The sequence below is a fragment of the Neodiprion lecontei genome, chromosome 4 (assembly GCF_021901455.1).
Source record: "Neodiprion lecontei isolate iyNeoLeco1 chromosome 4, iyNeoLeco1.1, whole genome shotgun sequence".
Lineage (NCBI taxonomy): Eukaryota > Metazoa > Arthropoda > Insecta > Hymenoptera > Diprionidae > Neodiprion > Neodiprion lecontei.
Genome location: NC_060263.1, coordinates 22443088 through 22461051, shown reverse-complemented (window position 1 = coordinate 22461051; position 17964 = coordinate 22443088). Strand labels below are relative to the sequence as shown.

At 37.9% G+C, this 17964-nt stretch overlaps 1 protein-coding gene across 2 annotated transcripts in view; it reads left to right on the top strand.

Annotated features, from left to right (window-relative positions):
• LOC107224442 (rhotekin) overlaps nt 1-17964 on the top strand; it is a 73619-nt gene continuing 55655 nt past the window's right edge. Inside the window, exons 1-2 of one of the 2 annotated variants that reach the window (XM_015664496.2) lie at nt 3428-3730; nt 10709-12100. In XM_015664496.2, coding sequence (XP_015519982.2) covers nt 11096-12100 — 1005 coding nt within the window. In that variant the 5' untranslated portion in view covers nt 3428-3730; nt 10709-11095. Of the gene's footprint in view, nt 148-3427; nt 3731-10708; nt 12101-17964 lie in introns of those variants that run through there. The other variant, XM_046736685.1, reaches the window with a different exon arrangement.

Here is a 17964-nt window from a genome sequence, read left to right as displayed (position 1 = left end):
ATGGCGCCGCGTAAGAAAGTTGTAAACGCTTCGCGTAAGCCGATTATAAGCGCTTACGACAAGGAGAATAACTATCTCCGAGGGCTGAGTGATTACCAGTGCAAAGTGCGAAGGCGTGACACACTGAGGAGTGCAAAAAGTCAGGCGGTAAGTCAACGTTCGAGTTAAATTTGTCTACAATTGTCCGCGTCTACCCCGATCGTCGGTGACGGAAGAGCAACGAACTATCGGTGCGACGGACGGCTTTGGGGTATTTTTTCGTGAAGTTCATAGGATTACTTGATGCATTACCGTGATTCGTGTGATATTTGTCTGATCACTTGTTTCTCTTTTGCATTTTTACGTCCAATTAATTATATTTGAATTGTTACAAAGCTACATAGCTTTTCAATTCGTTTTACGATTAGTTGGTGCATCCGTAAATCTGCTGCAGTTACGCCGCATCTAGGTACCATCATATTCCTTTTATGCAACAAAGTCTGTTCACTTCGATAATAGATATGTATTTGTTCTACGGAAATATGTAGAGGGGCATCCGTGATACTTGGCTCGTTACGATATGCGGGGGGTGTAACGGAGGTTTGATTAGCTGCGGAACGGCTACTGCAACTTGTTGCTCGACAGCCGGTTGGTTGGGATTTGAAGATTCAAATTCTACGTGCAACGGGCACTGTTTTGTAAACACTGCGACAAGTAGAGCCATCTGTGGTCGCTGCAATGCGCAGAATAAAGAGAACGTCGACTATCGACTTGCGGACAGCCGTGCCCATGGACTGATGGTAAAAAGAACACATTCATATGCATCGTGTTAGCCCCGCCGGTATCTTGGTTGTTATAGAATTAAGGGGATCTATCCTCGTTTTTAACCGGCTTCATTGCATGAAACAAGTTTTTGGATTACGTTCGAACGGAGTGATAAAATAGATATTTACTGTGATATTCAACAATTCAAAACCATTGGAATAGAGCTTGCTATAGAAATCGATCCAAATTTAAAAAGAACTCGCTTGCCCTAACGGTCAAGTGATGAAAAAGGGCAACCATTTGCAGATTCTCATCAATATGCATAACAAGCGTCATTCTACTACGATGAGTAAATTGTTGGATCGTGAAGGAAACTTGCATTTTCTGGTCTCTTTAAGAATAATGCAAAAACCTGCGAATTAATCCACTCGATTATAGCATCAGATTAACAAAATCACTGCCTCGAGCTCATCCCACTGTATGGTGTTAGAAAAATATCTTCGAGCAATTAGAATTCAAAGCTCGATTATCAATACTGTTGCAATTTTTCGAAATGAGTTTAATTTTTTTTTATATTATACAAACACAATACCTCCCTCTTCGATTCGGAATGCTCACAACTTTCTCAAGTTCAATACTCTGGTAAAAAGTAAGTCGTACGTCGACGCACGACACACTCTGAAATGGATAAACCTTGAAAATCCTGTAGTATTAGGTATACTTACTTTTTCTTGCACTTCATTTCAAGATTTTTAAACAATCTTGACTTTTACCGAGTAAGTTTAAACATCTGGTAAGGAGAACTATTTTTAGAAATTAACTTTCTGAAACCTTACAAATTTTCGTAGCTGATCGATATTTTTTATATTTTTCTAATGCTTATTACCATTTCTCTATTTCTGTTTTTATATTGGTTTTTTTTTATGTATACTTGAACTTTTAAATTTTCTAGATACTTTTTTACTTAGCTGGTTCACGTGAAACAATTTGATATTCGTCGTACGTCACCGATGATTTGTCTAATGTTCATTATAAGCGTTTTCTTGTTGATAATTTGTGTAATAGTGTAATCTAAACTTTATTAACTGATTAGAGTAACTGTCATAACTTGTGATCAAATAGGTATACCGTTCACTTGAATCTGGCTGTTACCGTCGTTATACAAAATGAATCCCTGTAACAGTTGACAGAATATGTTATTATTTTGTCATTCGTTCGTGTTCAATAATTTAATTAATCACAATTTCTGCCAACGCACATGATTCTTTAACTTTAGCTTAAAGTTAAAAAGGAAGCATATTCGCGACACATTTGCCATAAATGAATTTCTAATACTGAAACCAAGTACTGAAAGATAAAGAAAACGCAGCGAAATCAATGGTGACCAGAGTCAATTGCACGTCGAGTTGACATGTAAAGTGATTGAAAATCTAGGTTGTTGAATTCAAATTCTACAGTTCGTTTCGCATAATGCCCTTGTTATCAGTACTGTTCGCGAAAGATGTGCGCTTTTCATTTCACGTAAAAAAATCAGACGGAAAAGGCATACCAATAACAAACCTGTAACTTGTATTTCGATGTTTATACTACCTCGTGAATGAAAATTAAGAAAATCGTGCGAATTTTCTTAAATGCGGATTCTGAAAACATTTGAGGTTACTTTATCTTATCCGATGTAGACCGTCGTATAAATCAGTACAGTGTATAAAAATGACACTGGAAATTACATCCGTTTCCGACACTTATCAACGAGTGACGAGGAAGGGAAAAATCGGAGATTCCGAATCATCCAAAATGTCGATATCCATGAAATTTTTAATTCCAAACGAAAATTTAAAACAGTTCATAGAATTCTATTTACAAGTAGATCAAACCAGCTAACTTACCGAACTGTCACTGTCATTTAATTCCATTAATTCTCAAAATAATTAATCAATAGAATATCCACCCGACGATAAAGACCAAAGAACATAGAGGCCTTCGCGAGGATGTTAAAAAGTGTCATGCCGAACCGTTTCCACAGATATCCTACTCAATGCTATTCGAGGATAGAGCGAGCCTGCCTCGAAGACTATGAATTCAAAATACGTTACGTTAATTCAAAATACTCGAAGTGACTTTGAGTAAATCCACGTGACTTTGCTCCCCTCCAATGAACTAAAAACGACAAATTCACCTGATCGCGAGTTCCAAGACTTCACGAATCGAAATAAATTTATTTTCTCCTGCTCGCTCGACATAATTCCGCAAGCACGGCCAACCGATCGCCGTCGGCAGTGTTCGACCGCTCTTTCACAGGATCACAAAGATTCGACGAAACTTGGTTAGCGCACCGACCTCACGGTCCGCGGTCCATTCCTCGCAAGGTCGACCCTTCCTTCCCACCTCGCCGTTGAATCGTCCGAGTTTCTTGTTTACCTCCGGCAGGTCCGAATCGCAACAAGTACACGCCGCTTTTATTTACGCTTTTCCCCCACGGCGAGTGCAGCCTCCCAGCTCTTGCCCCGTGTACCTACCAAGTGCATGTCCTACCTACGCTCACCTGCTAATCGTTCGGCTATTCTCACACCCCGCGATCTCACCTTTTCTCACCCGCTGTACTGGAGTAAATCGAATGGAACGCGTGCGTTCGCATTCGACTCGCCGCTCCAATCAGTCTCGTTCCATCGGTTGTTCCGGATCGACCCGACGTTACGAGAACCACGTGGGCTTCGAGTACCGTCCTGCGTGTGTTTGTTCTGTGGTTTATACCTGTACCTACACCTATACCTATACCTACCTGCCTGCTTGTTCCGTTCTCATCCGCAACCCGCGATCGATGATTGTTGTCAGTCGCGGTGTTTCTCGCTCTCTGTAAACTTCGCTCGTGTTTACAGTAAAGTCGCGTTGAAAGTCTGCATGTGCGGTGTATGCAGCACGTCCGCAAGTGGGATGGCAATTGTTTGTGTTGTGATCGTTTTATCCAACGTCGTTCATCCATAAACAAGTAAGTACATCAGTTTTTTTTTTTTTTTGCTAGTTTTCTTAAGAGGTTGAAATTGGTGAAAATTTGGTAGTTAAATTACTGATTTTGCAATGCCGGATTGACTTGTATGATCTACCATTTTGGTACAACATAGGAATACATGTGCTGCTGATTAACGGTTTACCGATCGATTTCCGAGCAATCCTGAAATCGTTAAATAACGATTTCCCCTTAAAGATGCTCTTTTACATTCATGTCACAATTTTTATTCTCATGATTTTATTGTATCACGTGGAGTACTTTAATCTCGTGGTTAGGACGAGTGAAGGGCCATCCGATAGGAAGAATCGAGCATTTATTGGCGTTTGCTACTAGTTTCGTTGTAAGTTCAAGTTTGAATTACCTAGTGCGATGTTATATATTTCACAAAACCTTTCGTCGAATATTCGAGACTGTTCGTGGAGGTGTTCAAAGAGCAGTCGTGTAAATCAATTTAAATCGCATTAGCTCGTAGAATTGAACCGGCGTGAAAATTCGGAGAGAGAGTGCACGAGACCTGTGGAAATAAATTAAATAGTCTTCCTTATTTTCAAGACTACTTGAAAAAGATTCGGAGTTAGCCACGATGCCGTACATTTTTGTGAGAACAATAGCATCTCCTTAATACAGAGCCGTGATAAAACCCCCAAATTTCAATCACAAGGAACTTCAATTACCAATCTAAACAACTCACAGCGATAAATACACTATCGTAATATTTTCTTCACTCCGCAAGCATGTCGATTCTGCAATGTCGGTAGATTGTTATAACTCTCTACGTTCGTAAATTCAATATCTACAGATTGCATGACGTAGATTGTCGACGATTTAACAAAAGTTTAGCTTTTCATTAGGTATGCGGTAATTTACTTATTTTTAACCTATAATGATTTCATGTTCTGTTTTTCTCTGTATAAATCAAAAAACAGAAGCTAAATCTGTTGTAGATAATTCATGTAGAACGAACTACAGCCTAAAAATTACCAAAAATAATCGATTTTCGATAAGTATCAATTATTATCATTGTCGTAATTACTGAGTACCTATTTGATTTAATAACTGAAAGTTAAATGAATATTTTCACCTGAAATTGAAAAATATTTTGAATGAAATTAGAAATTATCTCTCAAATTACTAATGAGTGGGTTCAATTAGTTGATATTACGAGGTATAGAAATTTTTTTTTTTATTTTGCAGTTAGAAGATGCTTTAATTTAATTCAGTTGCACCTCACAAGCCTGTGTTTCTCCGTTACTTATTCCAAGACATTTCTATCCAGACGATCCCGGAAGTAAATTTTTTGATATCCTCTCGATTAAGTTACAATATCTTTTCGTACATCGCTTCGTAAGTTTTTCACTTCTTCTTTGTACACGTTTTCGACATGATTTTTGCTTGACTCGAATTGTCCAATTATTAGAATAATCGTTTTTTTCGCACCACGAAAGGCCTATTAAATTTGTAGGTACTATTACACATTTCACTATTTCAGTTTGGGGTGATTATTTCTGGAATAATCAGGAAACTAATCCAAGTTTTGACGACTACTTCTGATAGTATATTATTCGTAAATGCTCTGACGACTCTGATCTCTAGGATTTATTTATTTATTTCAGTCAAACTATCAAAGTATCAATAATATTCTCAAATATTCATCATGTTTGCCTTATTATTTGTCTAAAAAAAAGAAGAACCCATTCAGTTTGAAACAAATTTATTTGCGGTTGTAAATGCGGATAACAGGTATGTACGTATGTATGCGTATATTGAGGGATACTTATTTAGCAAACATCCGTATGTACAGTAGAACAATGCAAGTTGTATCCGTTGTTACGGTTTACCGATGGTTATTTCGAGCTCGCAATGCGGTTGTGTCCGACCTCGTGACATTACTGAATAGCTTCATGAGCAAGCTAGTCCGTTTATTTCAATCGTACATAGCTGGTTAGCCCCGCGTGATACGCATCAACTCACTCAGCAGCTGCTTGTGGCACTTTTTACACTCGCCGTTTATTTACCGTCAGAATAATAACATCGTGCGCTGATTTATCGCAGGTATAATAAGAACGAACGCCGTCTCACCATTTGCAATACAAAGAGTGCAATAAGCTTGTAGAGATCTTGTAACTCGGAGCAAATTTACTCGAAGTCGATAAAATCCATGGATAATGTCACCATGAGATTTTGTATTGTTTTCTATCCCGTGAAACGCGCGGTCCTTTTTGAAATGAAAAAACCCATTTTGAAAGGTCTGCGGAGTTCGATGTGTAAGGCTTGTTCTTGCAAAACACACAGCTCAGATCATCACTCTCGGTGTTTACATGAGCAGGGACGTAGACTCGTCTTTCTATTGTACACCAGTATTATCGGTCGCGAGTCGAGTCACGGTTTTCAGCCGAAGAGGTACTTCTACGAGAATAATCATAGGTCAGTTTCAAACACTCGTCTCACACGCCGTATATATCTAAACACGGTTGATAACCATTTCTAGACTTTCGAACCACATCGTTTCATGCTTCTTATTCTTGATTTGAGAGTTAATTTGAGAAAAGATGTTGTTTCGCTTAGCCGTCGAGATGGTGCAATCACTCCTATTTCAACAGTAAATTATCGAGGGGATATTCACTTGTTGAAATCGTAAATCATTTTAAAAAACAATGACTTTGAAATCGATTGACATCGATTGAAACGACTCGAAATCAGGTCTATAGGCGAGTAATCGCGTGAAATCGCACTTGCATTAACGTATTAAAATCACACGCCATTTTAAAATCGCGTGAAATTATTTGAAATCATTTAAAATCACTTGTAATCATTTCAAATTGCTCGTCACCCGATCTATGAGTGAATCACCTCTTGCAAATTATTTAATCTCAGGTCGTATCGTCAGTCCTGCAAAAAAATACTTCTTTTAACGCAAAATTTACGAAAACCATGGCAATATTAGCGAGTAGGCTGCAAACAGATGGTGCAAATTTTCAAGGTTGGCTCAAAAATGGCGGCTGGTGTGGTATAACAACGACGGGGGGGGGGCTACACCGTAATCTTGATAAACGAGTTTCGAAATATGAATAGTGCAAAAAAATGGTCGAGTTCTCATCAGCAATAAAAATACACCCTCTTGAAAACTCGTCTTTAAGGATGAATGGAACCTACAGGCTGACGCAAAAGTTAATAAAAGAGAAAAAAACCGTTTACAAATGCTATTGTTTTACTGTATTTACACCAACCTTTTGTCATCCTCTGTGGACACAACTATTCATGTATTTTTTGGACGATCTTTGTAGATCCCTATGTTGAACAGAATGTGACCAAAACATTACAATCGTATTAGAAACGCGAAAGTTTAATAATTTCAAACATGTTGATCAAACTTTTTATCCAGACTGTCAATCCCATCCATTTTTATTTCGCATAATAGCACGCGTACAATGATCCTGGAGTGTTTGTATATACCCATTCACCGGGTTGTAATTCGAGAACTATGGCGATGCGGTACGGCATGTTGGACAAAGGGCTCGACCCGATCCGCAGAAATAAAATCCGATAAAAGACAAAAAAAAAAAAATAATAATAAAAACAGCGAAAGAGAGGCCGCATCAGTGCGCCCCTATAGATAGGGCCGCACCACTCGAGTGACATCCCCGTAATCGGATGGCAGCCAATATACAATTAGCTCAGAACAGGTTTCCTGAAATCCTATATCCCGCTTAGTCGTGTGTGGCACGTCTCCAGTGTGCCAAACTCGTCGAATATCCAGAAAAAAACGTGTAAAATAGAACTGATTCGGTGATGTTTCAACGATGAACTCAACTTTCGAATAAAGATTTTATTTTTCGAAGCTTCTTTATGGCATGAATTTCTTTGCCGACGTATCGGGTCTTGTAGTTAACATGCTGACTGAAAATACGATCGGAAAAGAGCGTGCCAAATCAGTTGTGGAGAAAATAATTCAATCTTGTGATACCTTCGTTACCGTTTATGTTTTGAGGTGGCGTCTTTTTCAATCACGTTTTGAGACAGCGTTTTACGCTCCTGTCACGTAGATTTGTTATGTGATTCGTGATACTTGGAGTAAAACTACTAACGTTGCGCGTTTGAAACTTTAGATACTTTCGCAAGAGTCAAAAATTCATTTCTGTTCTAGTATAACAATATACAAACACTCGCTACGACAATTTTACAGTCAGTACTCCTGAAAAACTTATTATTTCATCTCTTCTGTTCGTATTCCGTTAGTATGGATTTATCATGAAAAAGCTTACACCAGTCCGTCACTCCAGAGTTCTTAGGATGTAAAATCTGTGCGAGACTATAAAGGTTGTTCCTCCACGTAGAACATTGAAAAACCTGGAAGAGTTGAGGATATTTGTATCACCAAAAAAAATCATTGACAACACAACGATACTTGACGAATATCTGTAAAAATGATATATTTCTTAACTCAAACGTCTGTACATCATTTCAAATGTTACAGTTTCGTCGAAATTTTTTATTTCAAATCGAATGAAAAATTGACGTATCTAAGCGAAGTACAAAGAGGTTGAAACAAATGATATGCAATTTCTAACACTCTATCAAATCTTTCAATCGTCGTTTGAATTTTAAAACATACACAAAGCCAACTGCAACATTGACGCAAGTAATCCTCTCGGATAGTTCAACCAGTTTGCAATTATCATACCGAACGCGGAGTATCTGTGCATTGGTTGGCATATATGCATATCATTTATAGGCACGTATTGGTAAACCCGTATTCGTGAATAATTATGCACGCGTGCAGTACAGAGAGTGCTTGCGGCGTGTCGTGCCTCTTGCGCAACGCGTTCGAAGAGTTACAGCGATCTGCTTGAGGAATGCGTTGGCTAGTCATGCGTAAGACAGTTGGGATGAGGGGTTGAACGACGGTAGCTGCGATTCGTGCGCGTGCTCGGTGTCAGAATTTTTTATTAACTTCAGGGATATTTACACAACTTGTTATACCTTGTACATTTTATCAAGAGTTATAACCGTCACTATCCACGACGTGTTAACCGCGAATTCCATATGTATAATATGTAAAACAATTTGATTTGATCCGAGATAAACGATGAAATATTTTTCGTTTTCCAAAAATTCGACTTCACTTAAATAAATGATAATTTTTTTCATCGCGCGGTATCTTCAAATTTTTTTTTTTCTTTTTAGTATATTTGTCCCGAGAGCTACTCATGTCAGTCAATTTCCAGCTCGAAATATTGAAAATTCAGTAAGTTATGATTTTTCGAGTGGAATGATCTATTTTCCCGTATTTTGTCGTTTTGTGAATTTTTTCTTTCTCGTTGAAAATTTCAATTTGTTGAAGATAACTAATTTGCATTGAAATATCATGGTTATAGAGTGTTCCAGAATTTTTTCACGTTATTTGAATCGATATCTCCGTTTCTACGCAATGATTTTTGAGCGACACCAGTTTTATACACATAAGGAGGCTGATGACCGAAAAATCGTGCCTTTTTATCAATTTTATTGCGAGATAGTCGCAGATTGAATACTTGTCGAAATAGCAACAGAGCTATTATACAAAGATCTCTTCAGAAATAGAAAAATCAAAAATACTGGAATTAAGAAAGAAAAATTTGCATATCCGATCGATCCTTTATTTTTTAATATAGCTTTGAAACGGTTAAAAATCTAGTACACTCGAATGGTTTGCTTTCAAAAACAGTTAATTCTACGATAGGTGTTTATGGGAAATTTTGATCATAGAATTAGATACGTTATCCGTTGTTAACTGTTAAGGTTTGGTGCGTTTTTGTATACCCTACTGCGTACACATGTTTTATTCGTATATCTGCAAAGGGAAAAAAAGTAGGAAAATAAAGGAAAAAGAAGGCGCAACAATTGACAGGAAGCAGCGAGAGTTTTCACTTGTACGGATACGGAGCGTGGAAACGCAGTCTGTATGCCGCAGCTGAAAGTGCGATGTGTGGTGTAACGTTATAACTATTATGGGTAGGTTAGGTATACCGTTTGTTACAGAATCAGGATGCGAGTGAAGTCGCGTAACGCGTGGAGGTAATATTTAAACGTAATTGTGCCCGAGGAATTATTCATAATACGGTTGATAAAAATTAATTTCTTTACAATAAATAACGGGAAATCGGATCGGAACTTTTATGGTAAATGCGGGAATGATACTCTAAAAATATAGGCGTTTTTATTCTCAAACGACAATCTCTGAAATGGATAAAAAAAAAGAGATCTGGAATTTCCAGGGTATATGGGATTACCATTCGTGACGAAAACCTTCCATTTTCAATTTGTTCCGACTTACGATTACTTGCATGCACACTTCTGGCGTAACGGGAAGTCGGATCGGACCAAGAATGAGAGGTTCCTGTCTTGTCTAGAAACCGAGAATATCCAGAAAAATACGTAACTCTGTTCTATACTCGTTTCCGAGGCAATCGAATTCTCCTGACGGACAGTTCCGACAACTTGATAGAGCGGCACCATACAAAAATGCTGTACATAAGTTTATAGAAGTTTCAAAAATGAAGATAGGTCGGAATTAGCAAAATTCTATCCCGCGTTTACCAGGCATTACAAACATTCCCTCACTCACTTCATTGATATCAAAGGTAGGCTCCGTCGATGGTTGTCTGTAATAGAACAAATCGTTTTACAACCTGAATTCCTTATCTTCCACATAAAATTACATAGGTTATACATTTTTGCGCATTTATTGCATAGATATATAGCCATTATATTGGTGTAGGATGCAGGCTGTAATTTTGAAAAACCCCTTACGTTTTTTACATTTTTCTCACGCGGTTTATGTACACGTGTATTTTACGTATCTACCTACATATTTCGTTATTCCATACTACATACAGTAGATTTCGATTGGAAAATAAATTACTAGAATGTAACGAATGATTCAAGTATACGCAATAAAGATTATTCATTTGCTTTCAGGGCCCATCAAGAGGAATAAAATCCATACCAGACTCTGCAAAATAACAAGCATGAATAAATATATACGTTAACCAATCTATTGTCACGATGTTTGAGTATTTCTAAAAAAAAAAAAATATTCTAAAAAATGTGTCTTTGCTTAAAACTCGGGATGAAGCTGGTCTTCGTTCAAGAGCGATAAATCAATTAAATACCGTACGAACTTTCAATAATTTTTAATACACGAACGAAGAGGGGCATAGAATTAATAATGGGATGATTATTTTTGTACAAGTTGTCAAGAATAGGAAGAAAAAATCGATGAATTAACGAAAGTGAGTGAAATTTCGTTCTCGTATCATATTTTGGACAGCAAAAAAATCAACTACCAAACTTAAATCAAATAAAATGCATAAAATACGACTTTACGTAGTTCCGGAGGTAGCGGAGGAGGAACCGGAAGATGTGGCTATCGATGACTTCGACTCACCAACCGAATTGCCCCCAGTTATGCAGCGGAGAAATTCCCGTCGTCCTACGGAACGTGCAGTCCGATTAAACGTTATCCAAAAAGATCGGAGAGCCGACTCCCTGGCCCCAAAGCTCAAGCATATACGTCAGCAAATTGGTAAAACCGATTGTCAAACCGATACCCTTACCCCGATCGTTTCCAAGCAGAATATGAATTTAAACAGCAACAACAACAACAATAAAAATAAAATCAACAACAACATTATCAATAATATAAGCAACATCAACAACGGTGATAAGAGTAATAACAACGGTTTGGAAAATCGTGAAAATGTAACGAAAATTGGCAAGATCACACCCCACATGGCCGCTTTGCCGAAGAAAAGCGTCTTCGCTTCGCCGAGGATCAAGGAACTGGCCATAAATCTTCAGGAGAAGATGGTGGAACGACAGCAAGCCAAATCGTTCAGAAACCGTTTGGGACACGCGGCGGATGGTGACGATGTGATTATCCATGACGGTGCACGTAATCAGGGAGTGAACGTCATCCCGTTGTCTGATTCGAACGTCAGGAACGGGGACGTCACTCCGCGAAAGATGATTAGAAACGATGCTCGTGCCTCAGAGACGTTGAGTTCCATCATCGAGGTTTCGTCCTCACCTAAAGCTACTCTCAAAAGCTATCCTCAAAATCCAACGGCACCGCCGAAAGTAGAGGTGATCTGTAACAACAGACGAATCATGGTGACGTCCAGGGGAGGAAACGCCGATATGCGTCGAGCTGTAATAGCGATTCCGAGTGGAAACACGGGACGCGTTACGAGTCCGAATAACGATTGTGAGGTTAATGATGCAGCGACGAAGAGAAACGATACTGGTATCATCGAAAATGGAAACAACTCGGTTATTTTGAGGAGAAATAATAAACTCAACAGATACAGGGTGAGTCTTGCGTGTCAGTTAGATCGAATTAACGAAATTCTTGTTTGTAATCGAATTTTATGTTACTTCACGCATGCGCGTGTACTGGAATAAAAAAAAAAAAAAGAAGTACAGATGGAGAGAGACAGCGAAAGACTGGAAGTTACGAGGTCGGAAAGTAACTCGAGCCTTTCCAACAATACGATTAAAAAGTGCACGTTTGCTGACGAAATATGCAACCATGCGCCAAAAATTTCCAATCCTTTTTACAGTCGTCACGCGAAACTCTTTTTTTTTTTTTTAAGAATTTTTCCTGTATTATTTTCAGTCATATATACCCTTTTCAAGAAAGCTCATGTATAAAACCATGCTTCAAAAGCTCAACCAACCCATATAATTCACTCAATCGAATAATTGACTTGTGGAAAAAATCAAGCAATCAATAAGGATAATAAAATTCTTACCTTCACAAAGGAACGTCATCACGCCACCACCAAAATTTGATAGATTCGTTGACATGTAGCAGTCATAACTTTTTTCACATCCTTTTGATTTGAAATCAATATGAAGCATTGTTATCATTAAATCAGACCATTTTTATCTACTTTCGAGTATCGTTAAAATGTATAGATATTTGACTTGGTATTCAAAATCAGCGTGAAAAATTCATGTCTAACAAGCAATCCCTATTGAACTAGTCACGCGAACATTTTACAAATCGAGCAAATTACATTACTTATTTGAATAAACATCCTTAACTTTCTTACCAAAGTCTCCAATTATTACTTAAAACACGATGCGTGCAGAGCAAAACGATCTTCGTTTCACCCGCGCGTTTACAAATTTTATCGAGTTCAACGAGTTTTGTTTTCTGCCTAAAATGCTCTCTCCATTGATAGATTTTTACATCGATAATGCGGAATTTGAAACCTGCCGTGAACTCAAACATACTAATCTCGGAATTTCTTTGGTATGCAAATACGTTACCCGTTTGAAATAATTCCTCTTCGTTTCGTATTTGCCATTCTCATATTTATAACCTCGACCTCACGATCATATGTAAATTTGAAATTAGTAATCTTGAATACTTTCACGATTAAACATGATCACACGATGCTGGAGCTATATCAACCAGACCTAGCAGCTGGAGAGCGGTTTCGTAACGTTCGTTTAAACTAGGAAGTGAAATCTAGCAATTAGAATTTTGTCCAATCTTATCGAAAGTCAACACTTTTATATACTACAGGCGTGTAAAATTTTATTACCACGTTATCCCATTACATTTTTTGAACTTGAGGAGAAATAAAAAACCTTACGACCATCCGATGCGAGGTGCAAAATGTACGGTGGTAAAATTCGTTTTATATATAATATATGTATCGATTAGACTGTTTCAAATTTGGGAAATATTTTTTGTTTTTGCTGGAACGAGGCCTAAACATTAATTTTTTCCAAATCATCCATATATACATATATCACTCTGGTAAATTTCGCGTTAGAAAAAAATATCAGCAGATCGCAGAGCGGTCGTGATCGAACATGCGGACATTATATTTAACCTTTATAGTACAGGTATAGATTGTAAAGAACGCGAAATGGCTTTCGTGACTGGAAGCGTCCGTGTGTTGGTTGTTCCAGGGGATACAATGCGCCGACAATCGACCACTGAGATCGCGAATAATGTATGGGTACGAAGAATAATTGTGTAGAAAGGTTGCGTCATTGAATGGGGTCCCGATCTACACGTACAACCACACGTCTGCAACAAGAATAACCATTGGCCTGTGCAAAGTCGTAGCACTTTGCTCCGTAAGACGCCGCGATCTGTAGCTCGGTCTATGGACCGATCCCAAGGACACGCGAGTCAGCCAATGAGACAGCCTCTCTTTTGCTTCGATCGACATCAACTCTTTTAATATCATATCTTTATTCGACCGACAACGAAAGTGGGAAGTCATTGCAATTCGATTTCTCACCCTTTCAGCGTTTCTCGAATTATTATTGGATCTTACTCGCACCTTCTTCTTCTTCTTCTTCTTCTTCTTCTTATCTCGGCAATATGTACTGCCGGGCTTTTTCTATTCTCCTTACCTTGATTCAGACGGTGAAATGAAAACAAAACTTTTTTCGTATCGGACTTTGAGTTTTTATAGGCTTCGATGACAATCGAAACAAGTGGCGTTTCACTCGGTCGGTAAAGAATCGTTACAGCATCCTCTTATAGATGGTCTCAGCCACCGCAAGGAAGAAGTCTTCTCCGCGATGCTTCGTCTCTTATTCACGCTGATGCATTACGTTATTTATTATCATATATGTCGGCTGACTACGTTGATCGGCGATGCTCACTTTCATTTGCGGTGGGATTCGCTTTCAGGCTGTAACAGGCGCATGTCACAACCTTATACCTGTGCTTCTCTACTGCACACGAATCACGACGACGCCTGTGAAGTGAAATTGTTGTATTAGTAAAATTTATGGCATCGTTGATGGGTCGGGTATAAGAGGTATTGGCTTCGTGGAGCCTGGAGGTTCGTTGGTAAAAAAAAATTGATCAAAATACAGATAAGGTGTTACTTTTGTATCGATAGACGGTTACCGGTTCGTATAAATCGCTGGCATAACTCCCAATTAAAAATGATCCATCCGGTATTGATCAAAACTCGAATCGGTTCAAGTTTTTTATATTCGATCTTCATTTTAAAACATTTAACGAATTTCTAGTCATACTTTTAGTACACGACGGTCATCCGAAGTGTTGTAAAGATTTCAAGCGGACTTGTGCATTGTTTTTGTTATTGCTTATTGCTTTTATCGTCGAAGCGTTGCGCTGTTATTTAATATTTTGCATTCACTCCGCGCGTTTCGCATGCCTAATGCGGCGGTGTCTGTGTGCACAATAAATCCGTGCCATGGACATGTCGAATAGTTGCGATAATACGGCAGTAATAAGTTATATACGTATAATATCGTATGCTGCGGTGTGTAAAGATCGTAAATCAATAATCTTCGTACACGCGTGTAATAATAATAAAATAAATACCTAACTATTCAGGTTAGTTGACCCTGTCATAAAACAACGTGCCGCACGCTTCGGCTCGCGTACACAAGTATAAAAGATTACGGAATGGGATTCGGGAACGAAAGGACACATCTTGATATCACGCGTTATTGCGTATGTACGCGTGTCGTGTGCTTGTAGGTACGGGCATGTAAGCATTGTACGTACATTAGTATGTATTTGTAGAAAGTTGGCCTCCACGATGGAGAGTCCCATAAGTTGACCTGCACAAGCATTCTGCGCACGTTGGTTGTACGAGGTTCGACACTCAGGGTTGTTTCAAGGAACGGAAGAAAAGTTAAAACGAAACTTGGTTAAATATCGATTAGACGCACAGTGTGAATCTAAAGTAGGGAAAGAGGAAAAACGCAACTTTGAAAGAATCTTCAGCAATGTGATTTGCGCCAATTACAGTAAATATGAATTAAACAACATCTCTACTATGTATGATGTGAAAATGAATGAATCTGCAAATAACAAAAGCTAGCATATATTTATAATTGATAAGTACAAAAAAGTTACGACAAGTCATTATTTCTACATCTTTTTCAGACGATCTTTGAAAATCTCTTGAGAAAATAATCCTAAAAACATAAAAATTTGCTTAAAAACAGCAATTTTCAATCATTTTAAACATTTTAATTACACATATTTTTCCAAAAACGCTGACACTTTAGCTTGCGCTATTCGAATTTGTTGAGATTGATTTTTATTACTTGGTAGAGATTTTATTTTCATCCATTTTTAATGTCATTGGTGCAAATCGTGTTGTGTTGGAAATTTTTGAATGGATTTTTCTCTTTTTTTTTTATAATTTTTTATTCAGTCCGCGTGTCCTATTCATCCTCAATGACACCAAAGAAACAAGTTGGATTTTGAAAATATAGATATTTCGGGCAAAAGTCCGTGCCAATTGCATCAACCTCCGACCTTGACCTCCTTGGATTCTATTTGTATACTTATTGTAATTTTTTTCTGAATCTCAAACACCGCAGTAATTTCGATCAGATTGTATTATTTTCTAAAAATTCCGATCCGCTCGGAGTATAAGAACAAAGTCAAAACGGTTTTATCGTGACAAGAATAACCGGTTCGTATCTTTCAGACCCGTTCCACATGGAATTAAAGCTGCGCAAATTCATTTACTACACCGAGGTATCAGTCCTTAATCCATATCAACAACCTTTCCTCGCATTTAATTTCTCAGAATGATATTCAACCATCGTCTAATCGGCTCAACATGTTCTATACATCCACTCAGGTTACGTGTAAATGTTTACTTTCATAGAGTCACTTTAATTCCGATAAAATGGAAGAAACAATCTTCATCTTCATGAAAGTTCGTATAAATTATTTGGAAAATTCTACTGCGTGCCGATGAAAGGCAAGCTCGTAGGAATTTTCTTACCAGTCTTTCAAGATCGTCGCTCTTTTGCAGAACTACGCGGAATCCGAGGAAATAAAAACCGGATTAGAACTTTCGATTTAAACTTTCGTTTACTATCGTGTATCTACGTGTCTGTTACAACCACACCGGCAAACATGGCTAAACCGAAGTGAACTGTCGACCAGACAAGTTTTTCTGTAGCACTAGCATATACATCTGTGTATGTATATATATAGTTAATCTCTTGTGTATATATATATTAAATCTCTTGTGTAAATAATACGTACCGTATAAGATACGAAAATTCTCCGCAGAGCACGACGGGCAACTTTTATAACCGGTTACCCTCCTCGCGCTCTATAATCGTTTGTGAACCGTACATTACGATTTCCTTGTATCTACTACAGAAGCCTCTTTTTTCCTACACTTTTCACTTTTCATTAGTGCGGTGAATTTTTCGGATTCATTATTGAGGATGATTATAGTGATGAGAAATTTCCATGTTTTACCAATTTCTTTGATTTTTCATCTTCGCATCGTGGATACGAGTGTTTCTCACCTGCGTAACGAAATATTAAGACAGAGGTTACTTCTAAGGTTTTTAATATACTTCTTAATTAATATTCGACGCGCGCTATCACCGACTGATCGTTAACGGTGGCCAAATTATCACATTCAGTAGGTAATTAAAACCTACACACCTTTTTTCTAATTGAGGATAATATAAAAGCAGACATATATCTCTTTTCACTGTTGAGATTTGTCGGTGTAATATATACTCGAAGCTACCTGGCGACGTCTCGCTAAGTTTAGAAAATAATATCGAAAATAAATTTGTATAAAATGCAACGGACATTTTTTTTTTTCAAGACTGTGAAACTTTTTCGCAATTGGCGCTGGTGGTCATATTCGCAAAACCAAGGCAGGTAAAAAAACTAAATCCAGATAAAAGCACATTTTAGAGAAGATTCAAAATTTAATAGCATGATCAGTTGCAACGCAAGCGTCGTTGAAGAAATTCTAATGGTAGCAATTTAGTTTGTACTGGAAAGATATTTTGCCGAATAAAACCTTTTATATTGCTATATACAGATAGGTCAGTAGGTAAAGGTATCCATATGTTGAAAAAAAAAAAAAAATCTTCACCAGACCGTTCACGAATTGACAATTCCAACGTTTCCGAATTCTCACTCACGTATTACAGAATCGAAGCAAAAAATGTCACCGTTATTCCGAGCGAGTGATTTCGTGCCTGGAATATAAATCGGCTGTCGAATCCGAAAGCAATTAAGAAAGTTAACGCTGCAGCTCGTATAACAAACTAATCGCTGTGTGCCGTCTAATGGTGTTTGAAAATCGAGATGCTGAAGATGTACCTCGCTATTAAAATCGAGTTATGAATCTAACGGGTTTCCAACGACGCAACAGAAAATAGAAAGT